Source organism: Etheostoma cragini, chromosome 20, assembly GCF_013103735.1.
Source record: "Etheostoma cragini isolate CJK2018 chromosome 20, CSU_Ecrag_1.0, whole genome shotgun sequence".
In the NCBI taxonomy this organism is placed as follows: domain Eukaryota; kingdom Metazoa; phylum Chordata; class Actinopteri; order Perciformes; family Percidae; genus Etheostoma; species Etheostoma cragini.
This window is the reverse complement of record NC_048426.1, coordinates 13,233,505-13,253,308: the sequence shown is the minus strand read 5'-3', so window position 1 is coordinate 13,253,308 and position 19,804 is coordinate 13,233,505. Positions and strand designations below refer to the sequence as shown.

The 19,804-nt window shown below is 40.1% G+C and overlaps 1 protein-coding gene across 3 annotated transcripts in view; it reads right to left on the bottom strand.

The window, feature by feature from the left end:
- Positions 1-19,804, bottom strand: part of asap2a (ArfGAP with SH3 domain, ankyrin repeat and PH domain 2a) — a 55,760-nt gene that overhangs the window by 4,339 nt on the left and 31,617 nt on the right. For 2 of the 3 annotated variants that reach the window (XM_034859190.1, XM_034859192.1), the window contains 23 exons: positions 17,316-17,365; positions 14,355-14,484; positions 13,861-13,946; positions 13,113-13,188; positions 12,900-12,986; positions 12,281-12,289; positions 11,305-11,408; positions 10,650-10,719; positions 10,136-10,223; positions 9,111-9,159; positions 8,585-8,751; positions 6,724-6,857; positions 6,156-6,250; positions 5,379-5,568; positions 5,068-5,153; positions 4,649-4,764; positions 4,186-4,253; positions 3,966-4,073; positions 2,828-3,062; positions 1,793-1,945; positions 1,106-1,208; positions 436-491; positions 199-278 (listed from right to left, as the gene is read on the bottom strand). In XM_034859190.1, the coding sequence (XP_034715081.1) occupies positions 199-278; positions 436-491; positions 1,106-1,208; positions 1,793-1,945; positions 2,828-3,062; positions 3,966-4,073; positions 4,186-4,253; positions 4,649-4,764; positions 5,068-5,153; positions 5,379-5,568; positions 6,156-6,250; positions 6,724-6,857; positions 8,585-8,751; positions 9,111-9,159; positions 10,136-10,223; positions 10,650-10,719; positions 11,305-11,408; positions 12,281-12,289; positions 12,900-12,986; positions 13,113-13,188; positions 13,861-13,946; positions 14,355-14,484; positions 17,316-17,365 (2,340 nt within the window). The remainder of the gene's footprint in view (positions 1-198; positions 279-435; positions 492-1,105; positions 1,209-1,792; positions 1,946-2,827; positions 3,063-3,965; positions 4,074-4,185; positions 4,254-4,648; positions 4,765-5,067; positions 5,154-5,378; positions 5,569-6,155; positions 6,251-6,723; positions 6,858-8,584; positions 8,752-9,110; positions 9,160-10,135; positions 10,224-10,649; positions 10,720-11,304; positions 11,409-12,280; positions 12,290-12,899; positions 12,987-13,112; positions 13,189-13,860; positions 13,947-14,354; positions 14,485-17,315; positions 17,366-19,804) is intronic. The other variant, XM_034859191.1, reaches the window with a different exon arrangement.

Sequence of the window (19,804 nt, the reverse complement as noted above, 5' to 3'; positions counted from 1 at the left end):
TCTACTGGACACTGGAAACACTGAGTCAATAGCTCAACCTGCAGGCCACTGATGGGGATTGTACAACACTAATAATGGAATAAACCATGACTTGGAAAAACAGCCGCCAGAGGATCTTTACAATGGTATGAATGATTAAGCACTTTACAAATAAAACAATATCTGGATGATAATGAGCAGGAAGAATAAGGGACTCACTGGGTAGGCCTTCCTCGGCGTGGGGGCTGGAGGCAGAGACTGACCCATGGAGTTCTGGGGGCATCCTGGCACTTCCTTAGCTGGAACAGGAAGAGGAAATTATATCACAACGACAACAAAAATGTCCTCGTTTCCAAAGAAGAAGCAGACCCTGACATATGGTAGAACAATGTGAACAGAACTTTCTGGACACTGGACAGAAAACTGATATTTTATCTCTCTTAGCTGTATACTCACCGGGTCTTTCAATAGATGTAGTTCGATATAGAGGTCTGTTGAAGCTTTTATCATTGCTGTAAAACAAAACAAAAATGTACTCACAACAGAGAAATAATCATATAAAGTCAAAAATCTAATAAAAACTGTCCAGCTATTGAAGACTCTCAACAGCTCTGTCACAAATTTATTACAGCACTATCAGCCCTGCGGAAGACAAAAAAAAGACAAAAGGGCGACTGCCTGGAAACTAATGAAGCGGCTGAACAGCAGCCATGTTGGCTCATTCCTCTTAGGAAAAAAACACCACCTTACAAGCATTGGACAGCAAGATACACAACCCTGGGGTATAGCACCATGTTCCCGTGTATGTGTTGTAAATTAGATGTATCTATTGTTTCCTGTGTAGCTAAGCTGCAATAGTGCCACTGAGCACTGAATTAAACACTCTATTGTTAACATTAAATTAAAAGTGGCAGACACCTTGAAAAATTGTGTTAGCCATGTGCACACATGTCCCCCTCCCCTCCCCCCTTCCCTGTTTCCTCGTTTTATCAGGGGGGGGGAGTTTTTTCCCCCCCCGATTATTTATTATGCTTTTGTCTTATGTTATCTATATTTGTACAGCACTTTGGGGCAGTAGTGACCGTTTGTAAATGTGCTACACAATAAACTTTGACCTTGACCTTACCCTGAAGGGGATTTAGGTGGCCCTGCTCTGGACCCCGGTGGTCCCTGGCTCGACTTGGACTGTATGCTCATGGCCTCCATCTTTGCCACAGGAGGACCTAGACCTGGGCAACCAAAAATAAATCATTACACCGGGTTTTAGTGACACAGTTGGTTTTTTTTGTGCATGAGAAATGATAAATCACTTATTCACAAATACTTCATCTCTTAGATCAAATTAGTTCAAATAGAATTATCAATAATGACACCAATCATTAGTTGTAGCTCTGGTTTTGAAGCTGCTAGTCTCCTTAGTTTTGTTTGCTTCACGTTAATCATACAATCTAGATTGTGTCCAAAAACATATATATTGATTTTAAAATTATATTATTATTTTTTTTAAATTCAACAAAAAAATGTAAGTAATCTATTCAAATAATTTGATTAAAGGGACAGATTGTCCAGGTACTTGCATCAGAAAACAATAACATTGTGATAAATTCTTTTTAAACTATTATTTAGGCAGATGTAATCAATACATGGACCGTGAGTCTAATGATAAAGGCTCACAGTAATGTTTTCAGCAAACACTGAATCATCACATACATAAACAGACTACTTTAAATCTAAAACACTATTTAAAAAATATAACTTCACTGTAGCAATGTTCTAGTTTCAGGACGAGGAATGGGTCTTCTGGGGTCCATACCTCCGGTTGAAGTGAGTCTTATGGGAGGAACAGGAGGGTGCATGTTGGGGGGGTCTGAGGAAGACCTCTGTCGGCCACCCAAGTCCAAAGAACCAGGCTTCCAGCTGCTGGACCCTGAAGACTGACCAATCCCCGCAAGACCGGATAACTGGACTGAGACAGAGAGATGGAGACAAAGAAGGGTTATTAAGATGAAAAAAAAAGAAAGAGAGACTGCACTGCACTTGCCAGAACCAGTGTCCACTTTAAAAGTCAAGCTGTTTCTATTTGAGTGTAATCGAAAGCGGCAGTTAATGGAGAGAGGGAATGTGCAGAATGCCGAAGCTAGGGGCTGTGGTGTGGCGAGGTGGGCAACACAGCTGGTTGTTTCCCCTGCGCTCTGTTGGCAGCACTCCAGAAGGCCACTAATGTTATTAAAGACAAGATGGTTAGGCTGTAAAGCTATGATGAGGTTTTTCTTTAGCAGCACATAAAAAGACATTAGAAAAGCTTTTCATCTAGTCCTCTTTTATTACATTAAATTGGGTATCCAAAAACAATTATTTCCAACATAAAAAGTAGCCCTGCCCTTTAGATTTGAGATAATTTGGATGCACAAGGCCAATTTCATATAGCAAAGGGGTCAACAACTTTCTGCAAAAGCTGTCCATCCGTCTCCAATGTGACTTTTCCCTGCTTCAGTATCCAGTGACATCTGTGGTGTTGAAACAGGTCAAAAAGTCACTAAGACCTGCATAGTAATTAAAACAAAGGCTTTGGAAACCAGGGCCAAATGAGACTAGGCCATCACTTACTGTAGATCTAAACGAGGTTCTTCCTCCAGGGCATATTTTATAAATATCACTTCCCTGAGGCCGACAAATAGGTCAAAATTAGGACGGAAAGGTTATCAGATTTAGCTGATCTTTTTCCTTTATTCATTGATATAAATGTTAACATTTTCATAAATCAGGATACTCCATTTTGCCTACAAATGCTTCCATCTACATTTGCCTTCCATTCTTAAAGTTCTGATGCTGCCTTGTCTGAGCTTACCCAGGTTTCTCGGGGGCAGGGGTGGAGCAGAGGTGGTGGCAGACTGAGGAGAGTTGGTGTTGAGGATGGTGCCGTAGGTTTCGTTGTTGACCAGGTTGGGAATGTAAGCACGCTGCTTGTCCTTGGTGAGGCCGATGGCGTCGCGGCCCGCGGAGCTCAGATTGGCCTGGATGTGGGAGTTACTGCTCGGGGTGTAACAGCTGACCGGACGCTCGTCTCTGCGGTGAGGGCTTGGCTGGAGGCGCAGCAAGAGGTCAGTGGGTCAGTGTGGGCCCAAAGTTACATTATGTGGGAATGTTATGGGTCAGAAGTGGTTTATAAGATTTCTATAATTTCACTGTATGTGTTTACTTTGTAAAGTGTACAATTTTAGAGCACACGTCAGTCACATTGACTTTTGCCATTTTCTGTCTTTTATTCTTAGGCTTGTTTTCATACAATGTTTTTGAATTCTGCCCACTTTCAAATGTGACATTTGGTCTTTTAAAATGAAGAATCCACAAAGTGTTTACCAGTCACTACAGTAACTATCTTAAAATAATTCTAAAATCAATTAAGCCAATTTCAATATTATTCAATTTTGTCTGCAATATTTCAACATTATATTCCAAAAGATTGCCATGAACACACTTTCCACTTAACGATTTCCACTCCCTAACTAATGCCATTAGCTCTGGTGAACTCAAAATTCACTTCAATTTCCCTGCAAATACTGAATGATCAATGCTCAAGGTAAAAGTACACATATGGTACTTTCTTACCCTCAACTGATCCTCTCCAGGAATGCAAACTACAAACATTTCTAGTTTAACTGACATATTTAACAAAAAGGTTGGTATATTCTTTGAACAAAAGGTCCTACAAGTTCAGTACCTTCTGGCATAAATCCTCATTTAAACACAACGGGGGGAATGCGTTATAAATCAATGCGTGGATTTCAAAGAACAATAGGAAATAATTAATTATTCTTTTTATTTTTGGAAGACAAAATATTTCTTTATTAGTAACAAAAGTAAAGAAAATGTCCATTCACAGAAATATTTTAGGGCTCTCCAGGTTGTTATTTTAAGTTCCATCATCCGCTAAGAGCCCTTTGCCTAGGTGTAGCACTTTAACTCTTCCTCTACGTGTTTCTCACCTTCTCATCCAGATCTTCATCACTTTCATCCAAGTCTTCATGCTGCAAGCACCATTCATATTCAACATGGACGTGGGCGTTGAATTTCCCTGCCAGAGCTTGGTTCAACTATACACACAAACAAATCCACACACATGCAAACATGAATGAGTGACAGCTTATGGTTTCACAAAGCAATTTTTTTGCAGGCATAAGCCAGGTCTAAATATAGTACGCTCACCAGCTCTTCGCACTGTAGGTGTTTCAGCCTCCGGGCGATATCCAGCGGTGTCTCCCCGGCCTCATTAGCTAGCAGGGAAAACAGCAACAACATATAATCACAAGTGTATCCACATGCCGCGTGAGCACAAACACAGCCCATTTTCGTTCCTCCCATTTTACTGCGACATGAGAATTGTGTAATTAGACTGTTTCTCACACTGAATAACTATCTTGTTTCTTTCTGTCCTCCTTCTCGCAGCATCTATTATCTGGCTGTTTTGTTGATGTCACAGTGGAGCAGAAAGATTAGTGTTGTGAGACAGAGATGCCATGGCCTGTTGGCAGAGCCCGCACCTGGGAACTAAACCTGAAAGACTTGGACCGAGGGGTTTGTGTGTGTGTGTGTGTGTGTGTGTGTGTGTGTGTGTGTGAGTGTGTTTGAGAGAGAGTGAGAGAGAGAGTTTGCTGGTGTGGTTCCTTACCAATCTCTATGGATGCCTTCCCCCGCAGCAACAGTTTCAGACATTCACTGTTGTCAGTCAGGCAGCAGTAGTGCAGCGCTGTGCTGCCTTTGGCCGTCTGCTTATCCAAATTCAAACTGCCGAGGGACACAGACAGAGGGAGGAAAACTTTGAATCCAAAATATCCTTGGTTCCTCTTTTCCAGCCCCAACAAAAATAGTATAAATAATGACTGTCTAGAGTGTCGAGATATTTTGTAATTTGGTGTGTTAAGAGACATAAATCAGCCGAGTGGTGTCTTTTAAATGGTGCATTCAATGTTTGCTGCACAGTCAGATGGAAAGTTAAAATTCCCTTCCAGCATATTGCATTTGATAAGTAACAAAGAACCAAGATGAATTGAATTTTTTTTTCTGTTTTTGCTTTGTGGCTTTGTTTACCTGTTCTGCGTGAGGAAGTCGACTATGTGAAGAGACGTTCTATCGACCAATCTGACTGCAAGATGAAGGGCTGTCTCCCCTTGTTCCTAAAATAAAAAAGATGAAACTTGCATCATGTTTTCATATTCCCCCAGGAATGTGAGGTGCTTGTAGAGGATGGAGGTTAAAAGCAAGAAGGATGCATCAGCTTGTGATGAGTAAGAAGTCAAACTCCTGGTGGAAAAACAACTGGGGTAAAGTTTCAAAGTCACCACTGAAGGACAGACTCAGTTTCAGACATCACACACAGGTTGAATATTTTGTATACTGACATGTCCGTTGGCCAGAGGAATAGGCTCCATGAGGTCAACTCCCTCGGCGTAGACCTGGATAAGCGAGAAGATGTCCCGGGCCTTTACTGCATCACACAACGTGTGGAGCCGCGACGTCGCATCAGGACACTTCTTCCTAGCGAAACGTTTCTCTGTGTATTTGGCTGTGATGAAGTCTTTCCTCGCCTGCCTGGTTAAAAATGTGAAGAGGCAGCTGCTCAGTTATGGCTGTATCATTTATGGTCTCTATTTGAATAGGTGCGCTTGTGCATTAAAACTAGTGATGCACCAATCAAAAGCCACTAGTCATAACTAGTTCATAAAAACCCTACTTTAGATTTTGTAATCAACTGATTACCATTTCAGTACTTGATCCGAGTTTCATAATTAGGTTTAAACTGCAAAGAAAAGCAGGATTCTCTTTCAAATTGTGAGAAAATTTTACCAATTTGGTGACAATATCAATGTGCCTATGCTACTACTCAACTTTAAACCTCCCTATTAAATGCACTCTTCTGTTTGACAAAAAATGCAGTTTTTCATGTTCATGCCAGTATTAATTTTAAGTACCAATTAATCACATTCAGGAAACCTGATGACAGTACAATGCTGGTTAAGATGTGCTAATATGTCACAGAGATGGTGTCAACAGTTGTTGATCGGCTGTGGCAGAGTGTAATGTGATACAAGTGAGAAGAAGAGAGAGAGCTAGAGTACAGGGAGAGAGAGGAGGGGATGGAGAGAGTGTAGAGGAGAGATGTTGGAGGGGTGACTTACATGTCACTGGTTGGGTTGGGTTTCACCACATTTTCAGCACTTAAACAAGCCTCCATGATTTCATTAAAGCCTGCATTCCCCACATTCTTGGCCAGCTGTGGAGCACACACACATAGAAATAGACACACACTTATTAAAACTACTTATTCTAGACATCATCTGCACCACCATGCATTCATTTGAAAGCCGTCATCTTTGCCTGTTCAACTCACACCTCAAGAGGCAGCACTATGTGCATGGAGCCCTATAAACTGCACAACGCCCAATTGTGGCTAACACAACTGGCGTCTTAACACTGAGGAAAGCAATCATGACTAGAAGCATTTAATCCCGACCGTCCCACAGACGGTAAATCTCTACACCAAAGAGTGATTAGAAAAGGCATAAAAAATCTCCTTCCTTCCTGTCTCGATGTCTTCCACACTCTATCAACTCCCACCGATCCTCTTTCCAGTTTTATCGTCACAGAGATTCGCAAGGAAAAATCAATACAATGGAGTGACTCAAACTGACAAAAACAGGGGATGTCAAGAAGTGAGTCAGGAAGAAGACAAAAACAGTGATTTACCAAGAGCTCTGAGGTGCTGAGTACATCCAGAGTGAGGGACTGGATCCTGGAGTAGTGGACTCCAAGCTCCCTGTGGATCCCAGAACATTCAATACAGGTGAGGATGCCCAGGTTGGTGGACAGCCACGTTGGGTCTGAGAAAGACACAAGGAAAAATTGTCAAGAGAATGGGGAAAAGAGGAGGTAAGCGACATATGAGGACAAAGAGGTAGAAATAAATATGGGTGACACGCTGTCCTTGGGAAAAAAACACTAAAGCTGAAGTAATTTCTGCAGCACATGAGCCAACTTTGATGTGTCCTTGTGGAAAGCTGTGGGCTCTGGAAATGTAATAGCTGCCTGAAGGGCTTTTTACTATCACAATTTCAGAAGAAATTGACCAAGCTGTACTGGAACCAAGTCTGGCCTTGATACTCAGGGCATGTGTGGATCTAATGTATGTATATACCATACACAGTATGTGAAAGTATATACATGTCATGATGAGGAAAATTCATGGAATTGGAAAAAATGATTAGGGAAACTTTGTGTAGAATATCTCCAATAATACCTCCATATCCAGTCTGCAGGACTTTGAGCATTTTCTGAGCCAAGGACTTATCATACCAAGACCATACCAATCCATTAGCTCATAACAATGCATATATATATATATATATATATATATATATATATATATATATATATATATATATATATATATATATATATATATATATATATATATATATATATATATATATATATATATATATATATATATATATATATATATACACACACACATATATATGCCTACCAGGCAGCAAATTGTTTATGTTAATTTATTTCAGAGTCATGCTTCACATAATCCATTACTGTCTACATATTGTTGCTTTATTTCCTTACAAAGTAGGGAAGCCAAGACTAGTGTTAAAGCATTTCCCAATGATTTTAAAGTCAAAACTGCCAGAGAAGATATATTTTCCCAGGTTTTTTCGCCGTAGATGAAATTTGTTTTTAACCGCAGGACTTTGGATAATTATTGTTAGATCCTCATTGGCAAGGTGTCGGGAGAGTTAAATAACCAATGAAGTTACCGCTGCTGTGTATGAAAAATTGTGTAAACTAATTAAATGGACAGAATCCTCTAACAAACCAGCAAGGGCAGCAAAAAGTTCATTACTACTGACATCTCTGAAAAACCTCAAATTACAGTTATGCCAGTGATGGCAGTAGTGTTATCATAATTTCTGCATCTGAAGGTTGGAATATAGCTACAACAGTTCCACGATAGTGTTAATGAGGTTTGGGAGAAGCTCATCATTTTAAGTATGCAAACACACAGATGCACACATGCTAAAAATCCTGAGATCCTTGCAGGTATTTTTCCCGAGAGCAGATTTCAATCTTGAGAAATCGAGGGATCTCAATTTATAAATATAGGTCTCTAAAAACGGCACTATGTTGTCGATGATCAAATAAAAAAGTAGGCAGCTAAACATGGTTGTCATTAAAAACAATTTAAATTTGGTCATATACTTTTACCTTTTTGTCATGCAGTGATCGTGTAACAGGAACAAATCAACACAGTATAAACAATAATGAAATGGTAGTTTCATGTCTGTGCAAGTTGATTTTCAAAACTACTATTAATTATAAATTAGAATTACAACTAAATGTTGCCTGGAGGGAAGAAAATACATATGCCATGCTCTGGGAAAAGTTTAGCAATAATAAGTATACGTGACTTGTAGTTACTAAGCTTTAAACACATAAAACCACAGGAGTGTGATCAGGTTTGTTGTTATCCACAGTCATTTAAAAAAGGTTGTTGTTTTGATTCTGTGCTGTCAATCATTTATCTCTCTTTGTCACTCACTGGGCGCTCCGCAGTCACAGCACACGTCATTTCCCGTCATCCTCTTGACCTCTCCCAGGATTGCCTTGGTAAGCTCCTGTACGATGTTGTTCTCGCCGACATGCTGGTCCCCTTTGAAGGCCTGATTTAATGCCTCCTCCTTACTGTTCTGTAGCACCGAGATCCAGCTGGAGGAGGGAGGAGAGGAGGGGAGATAGGAGAAGGGAGTCAGGCAGATGAAAAGGCGAATAATGACAGATGAAGAGGGAGAAATAAGAGGGAGGAGGAGGAGAAAGTAGGTTGGGAGGTGAGGATGGGAGCAGCCGAAGCAGAAAGAAATGTGAAGGAAAAGAGGAGGGAGTTTAAAAGGGGAGTGAAGACAGGAGTAAAAGGCAGTTATTAGTCAGGAGGTAAAGACAAGGCCAAGCGTCTGACTGGGTGTGAGGTAGGAAGTGGCCGACGTGGTAAACAGGATGCACTTAGGAACAAGACTGAACACACACACGCACGCACACACACTAACACACAGTAAGGTACAGGCACTTACATCTGACAGTCCTGGTCGTCCTCTGCCTGAAAGTGATACGTTCTGTCATCTAAAACAAAAAAGAAATGGATGACACAACAGAAGAGAGAAATGGGAGAGTAAAGAGAGGAGAACATGAATCAAAGAGAGGTGGAGATAAAGGGAAAAGCTCTGAGCGACTACCTACAGAGGGCATTAAAGTATCCTACTGACAGGTCAGACGGAGGGTGTCTTTAGATGTGAATCACTCCCTAATAACCAGGGAGAACTATTTTTACACCACTGTATCCAAAGCAACTTAAATCCTGTTGTGTCTCCAGTGGCTGAAGGTCAACCTCTCCGGCTCAATGCCACGATCTCTTATGTGTAGAAAAACTCACCTTAAAATCTTAAATGACCATGAACTGCAATGTTTGATGCAGGTTGTGTTCACTTCATTTCCTGTCGTCTCTCTACTGTCAACTTGGTAATAAAAAGGACAAACATGCCCAGTTGTTTAATAGTATTATTAGTTACATCTCACATTGTGGCCAGGAAAGACAAATTCTGTTTCTGCTTCACAAGTGCTGTTAACTTCATTTATTTGACAAAAATATACTATTTATGGACTATAACAAACAAACATTGTCAAAGATTATCTTCATGACTGATTAATTTCCAAACATTTTGTCAACAGGGAAAAATGTGTATCACATTTTCTCAGAGACTGAAAAAAGAAATAGTTGCTGATTCATTTTCTGTCAATTTCGTTTGCTGTTATTTCATTCTAAATGCTTTATTGAGATGTGTTGCATGTGTTAATGTGTATTAAAAAAAATCTGCTTGTCTTGGCTTGCTGAAGCTTGCTAAATAGAACAATACATTTTTAAACCACATTGCTGCAGCACAAATGCTGTCTGGATTAATGGAGTCAATTAAAATCAGGCGTCTGAGTGAAACGTTTACAGATTAAGAAAAGAGAAAACGGTGAGAACAGATTTTTTTTTTAAAAGATAAGGAAGGCCACACATAAAATGAAAAGGCAAAGAGAGAGGGCTAAAATTTACGGGATATGAGGTCGAAGCTTCTCTTCTCTTCAGGATTGTGTTTCACCTGGCAGGTTAGCAGGTTGAGTTTAGCCGGCGGCCGGTTAGCCTGCCAGAGAGAGAGATGAGGAACAGAGAGGGAGGTGGGGTGGGGTGGGGGGGGGGGGTAATAACAACAACATAAATGAGTGTTGTGTTTAGCCATATCTGACTACTGCTGCTGCCAAATGAAACATCTGAGAAGCTGCTACGTGTGAGATGAGCTGCATCAGCGAGAGGAGTTGACCGGGCCAAAGCTAAATCTTTATACTGAGCAAACAGAGTTAAAAGAGGCACAGCGGACGCGCTGATGTGAGAAGAATGTTAACTTGTGAACTGTGGCTCTCAGCTACTTTCTGTTAATATATCCCTGGTTAATGGGTGGAAATAATGTGTGTGACTAAAATAAGCATTTATGGAAGTCTGTTCACATGTGTGTGCATTTAAGTGTGAATGTTTTAACCAGAACAAACACATAGCTGTATTGTCTACTTACTGTGCCGTGTGAGATGGTGAGGTATCCGCTCTTTGCTGTGCACTTTCTCTTCTGCCACACTTTTCGCAACCTGGAACACAGAAGACACATCCACTGTAATTGTGAACTTAAAGAGCAGACCCTTCTGATCAAATATTCATGATCAGAAGTTATACAGAACATGCATTAGTTATGACACACAGGCTGAGCAGCGCTGCATCATGTGTTCACCAGCTGACATAATTAGCTGATTAATTGATGAGTTGATCTACAGAAAATGAATCTGCAACCGTTCTGGTAGTCAATTCATTGTTTAAGTCATTTTTTTAAATCATCACCAACCTCTCCAATGAGACAATCTGCTGCTTTTCTCTGTTTTATATCATTGTAAACTTAAAAATCTGGGTTTTGGACAGTTGGTCAGTTAAATCAAGACATTTGAGTCTATTATCTTGGGCTCTGGTAAAATTGTGATAAGTACTTTTAGCTATTTTGTGACATTTTATAGACTTAAATGAATCGATTAAATGAAAAAGTTATGAGCAGGTAAGTTTGTAATGAAAGTAATTGCACATCGTTCAAATCTCATTTCTACAACTAGTATGTGCATCACACTAGTATTTTCTTCACCTACAGTACTAAAACTGATCTTTTAAAGTTATTTTTAAAACCTCACCCATCACTTTTCTTGTAAAGGTACCCGCTGCGCTCTGTGCCGTGCTCCTTGTTACCCTGCGGCTGGTGCAGGCTGTAGGTGGTGCTCTGCCGCACCTGTGAATCCTGGGAAAACACAAACAAATAGAGATAAGAAATCAGAGCCTTTACACAAATGAGCTAAATAAAAAGCTTGATTTGCTCATTCAAATTGCAGTCAAGTGGGAGCCACTGAAGTGTTAAATGGCTCAGATTTACACTCTGCTTCTGAGTCTTCTGCTCCTCTGAGAATCTGGAAGTAAGTATCAACAGCAATTGAAGATTTCTGCCGTTAGCCTGAATGATTTTCAAAATGAGAGGAGCTTTTACACCCCTAATGAATCAAAATCTGCAATGGCAGGTGGCAAAACGCTGCCATTTTAGTTTTATAAGCCATTCTGAAAAGATCATTCAGATGAATCACATTTGAATTTTAAGCCTAGATGCCGTTTTAACAGATTGAATCTTAATAAAAGATTACACTTAACCAGATTTTTCTTTTGGATATTCAGGTTTGATTGAAACTGGATTTAACAACTAACCATCAAAAAAGAACCAATCAAAGGCCAGACATTTGTATGAGTGATGTCATTTTGTGTCTGGAAACGCCATGGGAAACAGAGAGGATGACTTCTGCAGGCAAGCGTCGACGGGCTTTTAATGAATTTATTGGTGTGTGATGTTATCGGCAGACACACACAGCCAACAGAAATGAAGCTCCAGCTCAATTTCTTTTCATTGAAAAGTCATTTAAAATAAAAAGCACAACTAAAATGAACCAAAGCACTCAACACACAACAGTGACACATTTGAACAAAAACATACTGTGTGCTGCTTTAAAAGGGCATTCAAAAAACTATTAATCTAGCACTACTAGATTACTGAAGCAACACCACAATGAAAACAGGATGCAAACAACCACGGGAATTATTATTTTTTTTTCAAAAAAATCCACTTACTCTCCTAGACTTGTTTCACAAAACACGGAGGCAGCGGAGAAAAGAAGAAAACAATCTTCAGGTGAGACCAGGAGCTGCAGCATATTTAATGGTTCGCTTGGCACAGGGCTGGAGTTAGTTAAGAACTACAGTACGACCACTCAGTCAGGTGGTGGAGAAAATAATAGCATAGATAACAGCAATGCATGTATGGATCAAATGCGCAACCTCTAAGCCCATGACAGATGAAGTTTAATTAGAAATTTGCTCTTGAATCTTGAACTTGTTAATTTAACATCAACATGTCAAAGGGACTAAAGACGTAAATTAGCTACTGGCTATACATATTGCATATTTACATACATGTTCATCAAATTGCGCTGTCCATATAAATAAATCTCAAATCAGCTTATACGTGGTAGTGTTTGGACCCCAACCCTGACAGAGTCCTACTATATTACCAACATATTAAATGTATGTATATGTGTGTGTGTGTGTGTGTGTTCCAACTTTGGAAAGAGCTCAATGTTAAACAGTTGTGAGGTTCAGGATTGTCCATATCAAATACCATCTGATTTTTGAGCAGATATAAAGCAATTAGGAATATTAACACAGAGGACCTCAGTGCTGTGTTTCTTACCTCTTTCTGCTCCACCTGTAGCGACGATTTGAGGACCTCTCGTAACTGAGTCAGCTGTTTCCTCTCCTCATCCTGCACCTGCTTAATCTGTCGTACCGGTAGGTTTGAGAAAACAGGAGAAGAACAACAAAGAAGAAACACGTGATGATCTATGATATCAATGCCAGAGTCAAGTGAAGGAAAGAAAGACAGCAGAGCAGCTGGTGATCTCACCGTGTGCAGATCTGTGGCCAGTTTTTCTATGGATGGTTTCAGGTTGTCCACAGCTTTCAGACCATCCTGAAAGAAACTGAACAGGTAGCACATGAATTCAAACATAGCATGGACTTATTAACATCAAAGAACAGCAAAAAAATGGGTCTGCATTTACATGTGAGTGCCTTCATTTAGCTTCACTTCACTGGGTACCAGTTCAGTATAGAATTCAATTTAACATCCTGGTCCTTACTCTTAAAAACCTGCACGGTTAAGTTCCTCCCTACATCTCTGACTTGATACAGCTTCATACTTGTACCCATAGTTTGAAGTCATTAAGTCAGAGGCTATTAGTGTTTCTCTGCACTCATTTTAAAACTAGGGGGGGGGGGGGGGGGGGGGGGGGGGGGGGGGGGGGTCGATCATTCCGAGCAGTGGCTCCTAGGCTGTGGAATGACTTGCCTCCCTTTCTACATTGTGTGAATTCTGTCTTTTCAAAAGCAATTGAAGATTTTATGTAGTTTTTATGTTTGTTTGTTATGTTTTCTATTTGCATTCAAATTTTCTTATTTTAATTTGTTGTGTTATATTTTATTGTGAAGCATTCTACAATTTCTATTGGTGAAAGGTGCTATGCAAATAAACTTTACTTACTTACTTACTTTGTATAAACTGACACTTTTCAGGTCAAATAACAACATTGGATACACACAAATCAAAAGCAAAGCACTGCCCTGAACCCATTTCCCATATAGGATTGCCTTACTTGCACTGTGCGTGGAAGTACTTGATGAGGTTCTGCAGCAGGTCCACCCCTTTCTTGATTTTGATCTCATTGACTTTAAGGAGATACTGTAAACATGTTGAATACACATTTAGTCAGGCAGGGTGAGGCCAGGTTCAGTCAGAGGGCTCCATCTCAAACATCTACATCCCTTTCATCTCATATCCAGACACTTTAAAGTAAATGTTCATCTTTTAAGTAAAGCTTCAATAAAAAAAAACATTGAAAAAAAAGGTACAGAGTGAACAAACACACTGAATGTAAACCAAGATTTCTATTTCAAGAAGCTATAAAACGATTCTGAAAAACACAGTACATTTGTTATCTAAGATTGACAAACCTAGCAAGTAAAAATTAATTTTCCAAACCTCAACTACCCGTCAGACGCACTAGAATGTGTGCAATATGATGCATATGCCATTATGAATTACTTGTTTAGTAAGCATAGCAAACACCCAATCATCAGTCTGACTAACCTCACACATCTGCAGCTGGAAGAATCTCCTCTCCTTCTCCATCTCCTCAGCGATTTCCGCCCCACTGATTTCAGTCCTTATCATCCCGTGCTGCCGGGCATGCTCCTTCTTCTCCTTCTCTATCTTGGTGCTGGCAAGAAGTGACATCACCAAGGTCAAAAAGCATACAGCATATCCATGACAGCCCCGTAAACGTAGGGGGAAAAGTTTGTTTGTTTGTTGTAAAATCAGCCCTATTGCTGCAGATAACAGGGTGGCCTTGTTGGGGGAGCTGTCTGCCTGAGAAGACTATGGTTACTGCTAATTAAATGGTCATGGGTTAGAGATGGTTAGTTTTAGCTATAAAGTTAAACATGACTGGGATTTGGAGGGTTTATGGTGCTACCGTAGCGTCAGTGTGTCTGTAAGTTCATCTAAGCCATCCAGGGAGTAAGCAGTCTGTAAACTTTAAAATGAAGGTGTGTGATATTTTCTTTTAAATTTAGTTGTCATAACCCAGTAAACACAATGTTCTCTGTTGGTTTCCTTACCAGACAACAGCACTAAAGCCAGAGCAAACAGTCATCACCTATTTTATAGTATTGCATTTCTAGATGTAACGTAATGAGAACTAAATTTGCACATCTGGCTAATTGCACTGATTCCACTGAACCAGTCGGGGGGGAAAAGACATTTTGTCAAGAGAGGGGTTAAACTCCACTATGCTCATCAGTGCTTTTGGAGGGTGTCCAAAAACCCTTGTTTCTTGTTGTTTATCACTGATGATGGCAATTGGAACCAATGTTTTAAAGAAGGGAGGGCATGAGCAAATAAGATGAGTAGCTCAAGATTTTGACTGTCGTTGCAGTCTTGCTTCTGGAGAAACCTTTCACGCACCGGGTTACCTGACAGTCAGTGTTCAGGGCTGATTTTTCACAAAGACAACAGAAGGGAAGCACCACAGCATGCAGCAGGGCATTCTTTTCCATATGCTGTTTGTCTGACAGCATATTCCCTACAAAAAGGATGCAGCAGTCTGTTCACTCTCGGAGAGACGGGACAAGAGTGTTGGCGTACGCAAGCCGTTTGAGAGCTGTTCAGCCTGGTTCATGTGCATCAAGACAGACTTCCCTACCTCGTGTTCAACTTTGTTATCGGTTCAACCTGCACCTAGGCTCAGTACAATATATGACAAAAACAAAAAGGCCATTCCACAACTCAACTTTAAAGAGGGAAGATCAAAGTGGTGGGGCAGCCGTCTTTTAAAACACATTGTTATAATATAAATCTACCAACTAATCTTAAAGGAATACTTTGAAATGTTTGGGTAACACATGTGTTTGCTTTCCTGCTGAGATTTAGATTAGAAGAACAACTTGTTGTCTTTACGCTTTGTTTTTTGTATTGATGAAACAAAGATAAAGCCCCATTAATTCAGTCTTTATGCTAAGCCTAGCTAACTATCTACCGCTAACTTTTCAGTCAGAAAGCAAAATTTTCCAAAATGTCGAACTACTCCTTTAACATTCCTTATCAGCTGCTCTCTTTATATTAAGAATCATGATGTTGCACCACTTTAAAAAGGAAACGAAACAAATTCTTCTTCGCTATTATTACTGTTGCACAACATCTACTTTGGCATGTGCACAAAGGCTGTGTCATATGGTGCTGTGAACAAATGCTAACTTTTACCTGAGGTGTGCTTGTTTAATGACATCCACTGTAAGCCGGGGTGGGAGGAGACAGTTAGCGGTTTTGTTTCTCTTCATGCTATTCCACAAAAAATACTTGGTGTTTTTACCAAGGTCATTTTTGTACTCTTTGTCTTTGTGAGGAAATTGAATTCCATTAATAATACACTGCTGGCCTTTTTCAGCCCTGACGGCGTTACAGCATCATCAGGGCTGCTACTAATAGAGAGACACATGTTAGCCAGGCTGTTTGGCCGTCAGCAAAACTGACACTTGTTCAACTGATGATCGGGCTGAGAATTGAATCACTTTCAGGTCCGTCAGTTCAGGAAGTATTCACCGTTTAGCATATAAAGACAGAGGACACTCAAGTATGTGAAGATATGTTCTGCATTCAAATGTACAGATGATTTGTCTGATTTTAGTAATTACAAACACTCCTCCTGAATTAACAGCATTCAAAGTGACTCCCAACCTGGAGACTGAAAAGAGAAGACAAACTCAGGTGTCTGATGCAAAGAGCTTGCAAGCCAAATAAGGGAATCACATATCAATAGTGTATGAAGACCGAATAATGCATCTCTTTGTAACTGTAAATATAAAACTATTTGGCAGCAGAGAGATCAGAGGCGGTCAAAGGTTCATTGAAAAGAAAGAGCAGCAAGATAGGGTGTTTGTGTAGTTTTCTATTCAGGCAGAAAACTGGACTCTATCAATGGCCTCTGTTTGCCATCAATAGAGTCAAATCATAAGAATGAGTTGGGACGGTCAGGAACAGTCACATAGCATCGGGCTGAACTCTCAATGTTAGTACAAAACCCGTACTGTCAGATTGAAATGATTTGGATAGTAGATGTATTACCCTTTCAGTAAAGAATGTCCTTTGCAGCTTGTAAAATATATGAAAGTGCTATAAAACGTCATGTGTTCTTTGCATGCACAGTCACAATGGTGTGTCAGAGGAAATGGTGTCTCAGTGTGGAGGTGGAAGGGTGATGGTGAGGGATGGCGGTTAGAGGGGGAGAGAGGTTAGTCAAGACAAGTCAGACAGAGACAAGACACATACTGCACAATTCATTTTAACATACTAACTGACACGTGGGTGGCTTTAAATTAGCAAGTTAAGACTAGTTTGAATTGCTGAGCTGATAAATCCAAACTCATGATGGCTATGCAATCACAAAATTGTAAACATTGGGTAAGAAGGTTGCAATATTTTAACCATTTCACAAACTGGTTGTATTATGGAAAATTAATTAAAGATGTTTAGGATACATATTAGGATTCTTACACTTTTGTTTCGTAGTCTTTCCAAGCTTTGTCGAAAGGCTTTTTGAGATCCTGTGGAGAAAAAAAAAGCAGAAAGTTTAAATTGTAAACAATAGTCAGGCATATAGTGCTGTAATGACTTGTTCATTGATTGGTTAATGAACAGAAAATTTAAAAGTTACGATATGGCAGAAAGCTCTAGAACGGCTCATAAATGGACCTTGTGGCGACATTGTTTCAACTTTCTATCTATTCTAATGTAAAAAAAAAAAAAACATTAGCTTGTTCTAGCTTCAAAAAGGTGATGCTTTACTGCTTTTCTCTGTTTTATATTATTGTGAAGTGAATACCTGGAGATTTTAAGGGTTCCCTTTGTGCTCTGGGAATTTGTGACAGGAATCGGTCCCCATTTTTGACATTTTATAGACCAAATAGGAATATCTTCAAAAAAGCACTTTTGAACACTTTTGACCATTTCGGTCACACAGACCTTCCTCAGGTGAATTTACATTGCACATTGAATTGTGCACTTAAGTAGTTTGGTTGAATACTCTGAACCAATCAGAATCTGTTCACAGGTGATGTCATTCATTCACAAAAACTTTCCATCATCATATGGGAGTGACAAACATGTAGGTAATGTCAGCTCTCTTAATGCCGTTGTAATATTGACAACCATGAACAAATATTGGAAATCTGACTAGAAATATAAAATCTGATCAGTTCACATATAAAAGAAGACAAAAAAACAAAAGTACATGAAACTTAAGGGAAACATATATTACAACATGATATTTAGGTTGAACTTATCATTCTGGCTTTTGGGAGATAGCGTTTCTAGTGTGAAAATCCAGTATGCTTTACATCTTTTTAATAATAAATCATGGTTACCACCTCTCTGTGGCAACTTCACAAGTTCAATACCACAAAAATGTAGAGATGAGATATCATGTTTAAAATCGTTGATGTGCACTGCTACTGGGTTAAACCAAACATTTCTGTGGAATGTGCTTTTGTGTTCTCTTACACGCTGTTCTAACTGTCTAGTGGTTATACCTAAATAGACTAGGCCACATGGGCACGTTAAGAAGTACACTGTGTGTGTAGAGAAACAAGGTACGACACTTTTTATTGGAAATGTCTTGTTATTGTGTGGGTGGCGGAATATGTGGGTCTTGTGAGTGTTGTTACATAGCGTGCAGCCACCACAGCGGTAGTTGCCAGTGGGAAATGGACTCACAAGCCTTTTTGAGGCTCTTCTTGACTTGTATCTGGAGAAGTCTGCATGCACCAGCAGATCTTTTAAGTTTTTTTTCACGCTTATGGCTAGCGGCATATCTTTCATTATCTCGTAAAGTTTGGGATCTGATTTCAAGATGTGGATACTAATACCTCCAACATAGGGCTGTTCAATGGAAACTAAACAAAAACACACAAACACACCATTATAGCAATTAGGAATCACAAAGATGTCACAATCATGATTGCTGTCACCTGTGAACTGAAAAATACTTTCTCTTCTCAACCAATGAGTAGCAAAACTACTGTATATGTGAGTGGGTTCACAGGTGTGTGTTTCATCATGATGTGTGTCAGTAAGCTGAATCATCCTCCTCACGGCTACCAAGCAGCCCACAGCTGTCTCAGCAGAGAGACGAGGGGTTACTGTTAATGTGCAGGGGTTTTGGGGAAGGCTGGAGCACAGTGAAATTATTTTTGGAATTCGTAACGCAATCCCTCTGGTCACAACAACAACAAGCAACACTGTTTTGTCATGGTCATGGGTGTGCTTTCAACAGCTGATTGAGCAACATGCGCAACACTGCAGTGCATATTAAACAGTGCGATCATTAGGGTAATTTCCTAAAAACACAATTTTACAAATTAATTGTTGCCCGATCACAGCCAGAACGTCTGGAAGAAGCAGCACTCATTTCTGTTTACTGTGCGTTTCTGGTCATAAATGTGAAAAGCACAAATATTTCTGTTTGGCTGGACACACAGCTTATGGCTTTAGTGCATTGTTAGTGCTCCGGAGAGGAGTGTGATCCCACTGTTGACCTCCACTTCAACAGCAGAGGAGTGGCAAACTTAACCTGTGTGCCCACAGGATCACAGTCCGCTTCACTGAGCCAAGCCAAGTAGCACTCAGCCATTCAGTCAACCAGCTTAAGGCCAGAAACCACCAGAGGAAAGAGAGCATAAAAGACTATCAAAATACAAAAGCAGAAACCCGTAGTGAAAGAATGAGCCAGTGAAGAAAAAGCCAAAGCAAAAGAGGAAATATTCAAAAGAATGAACTGTAGGTCAAGAGAGAGCCAGAAAGAGAAGAGAGGGTGAGCGGAAGGAAATGTCAGAGCCAGAAAGAGGAGAAAACAGTAACAATGGCTAAAAATACCAGTATCAGGCACTGCTGGGTAGGGAATGGCTGAGCAGAATAGGCCAAGGCACGGGGGCAAATCCCTCCCTGAGAGAGCAGCGAGCTCTTAGTGCCCCGATTACCTGTCTGGC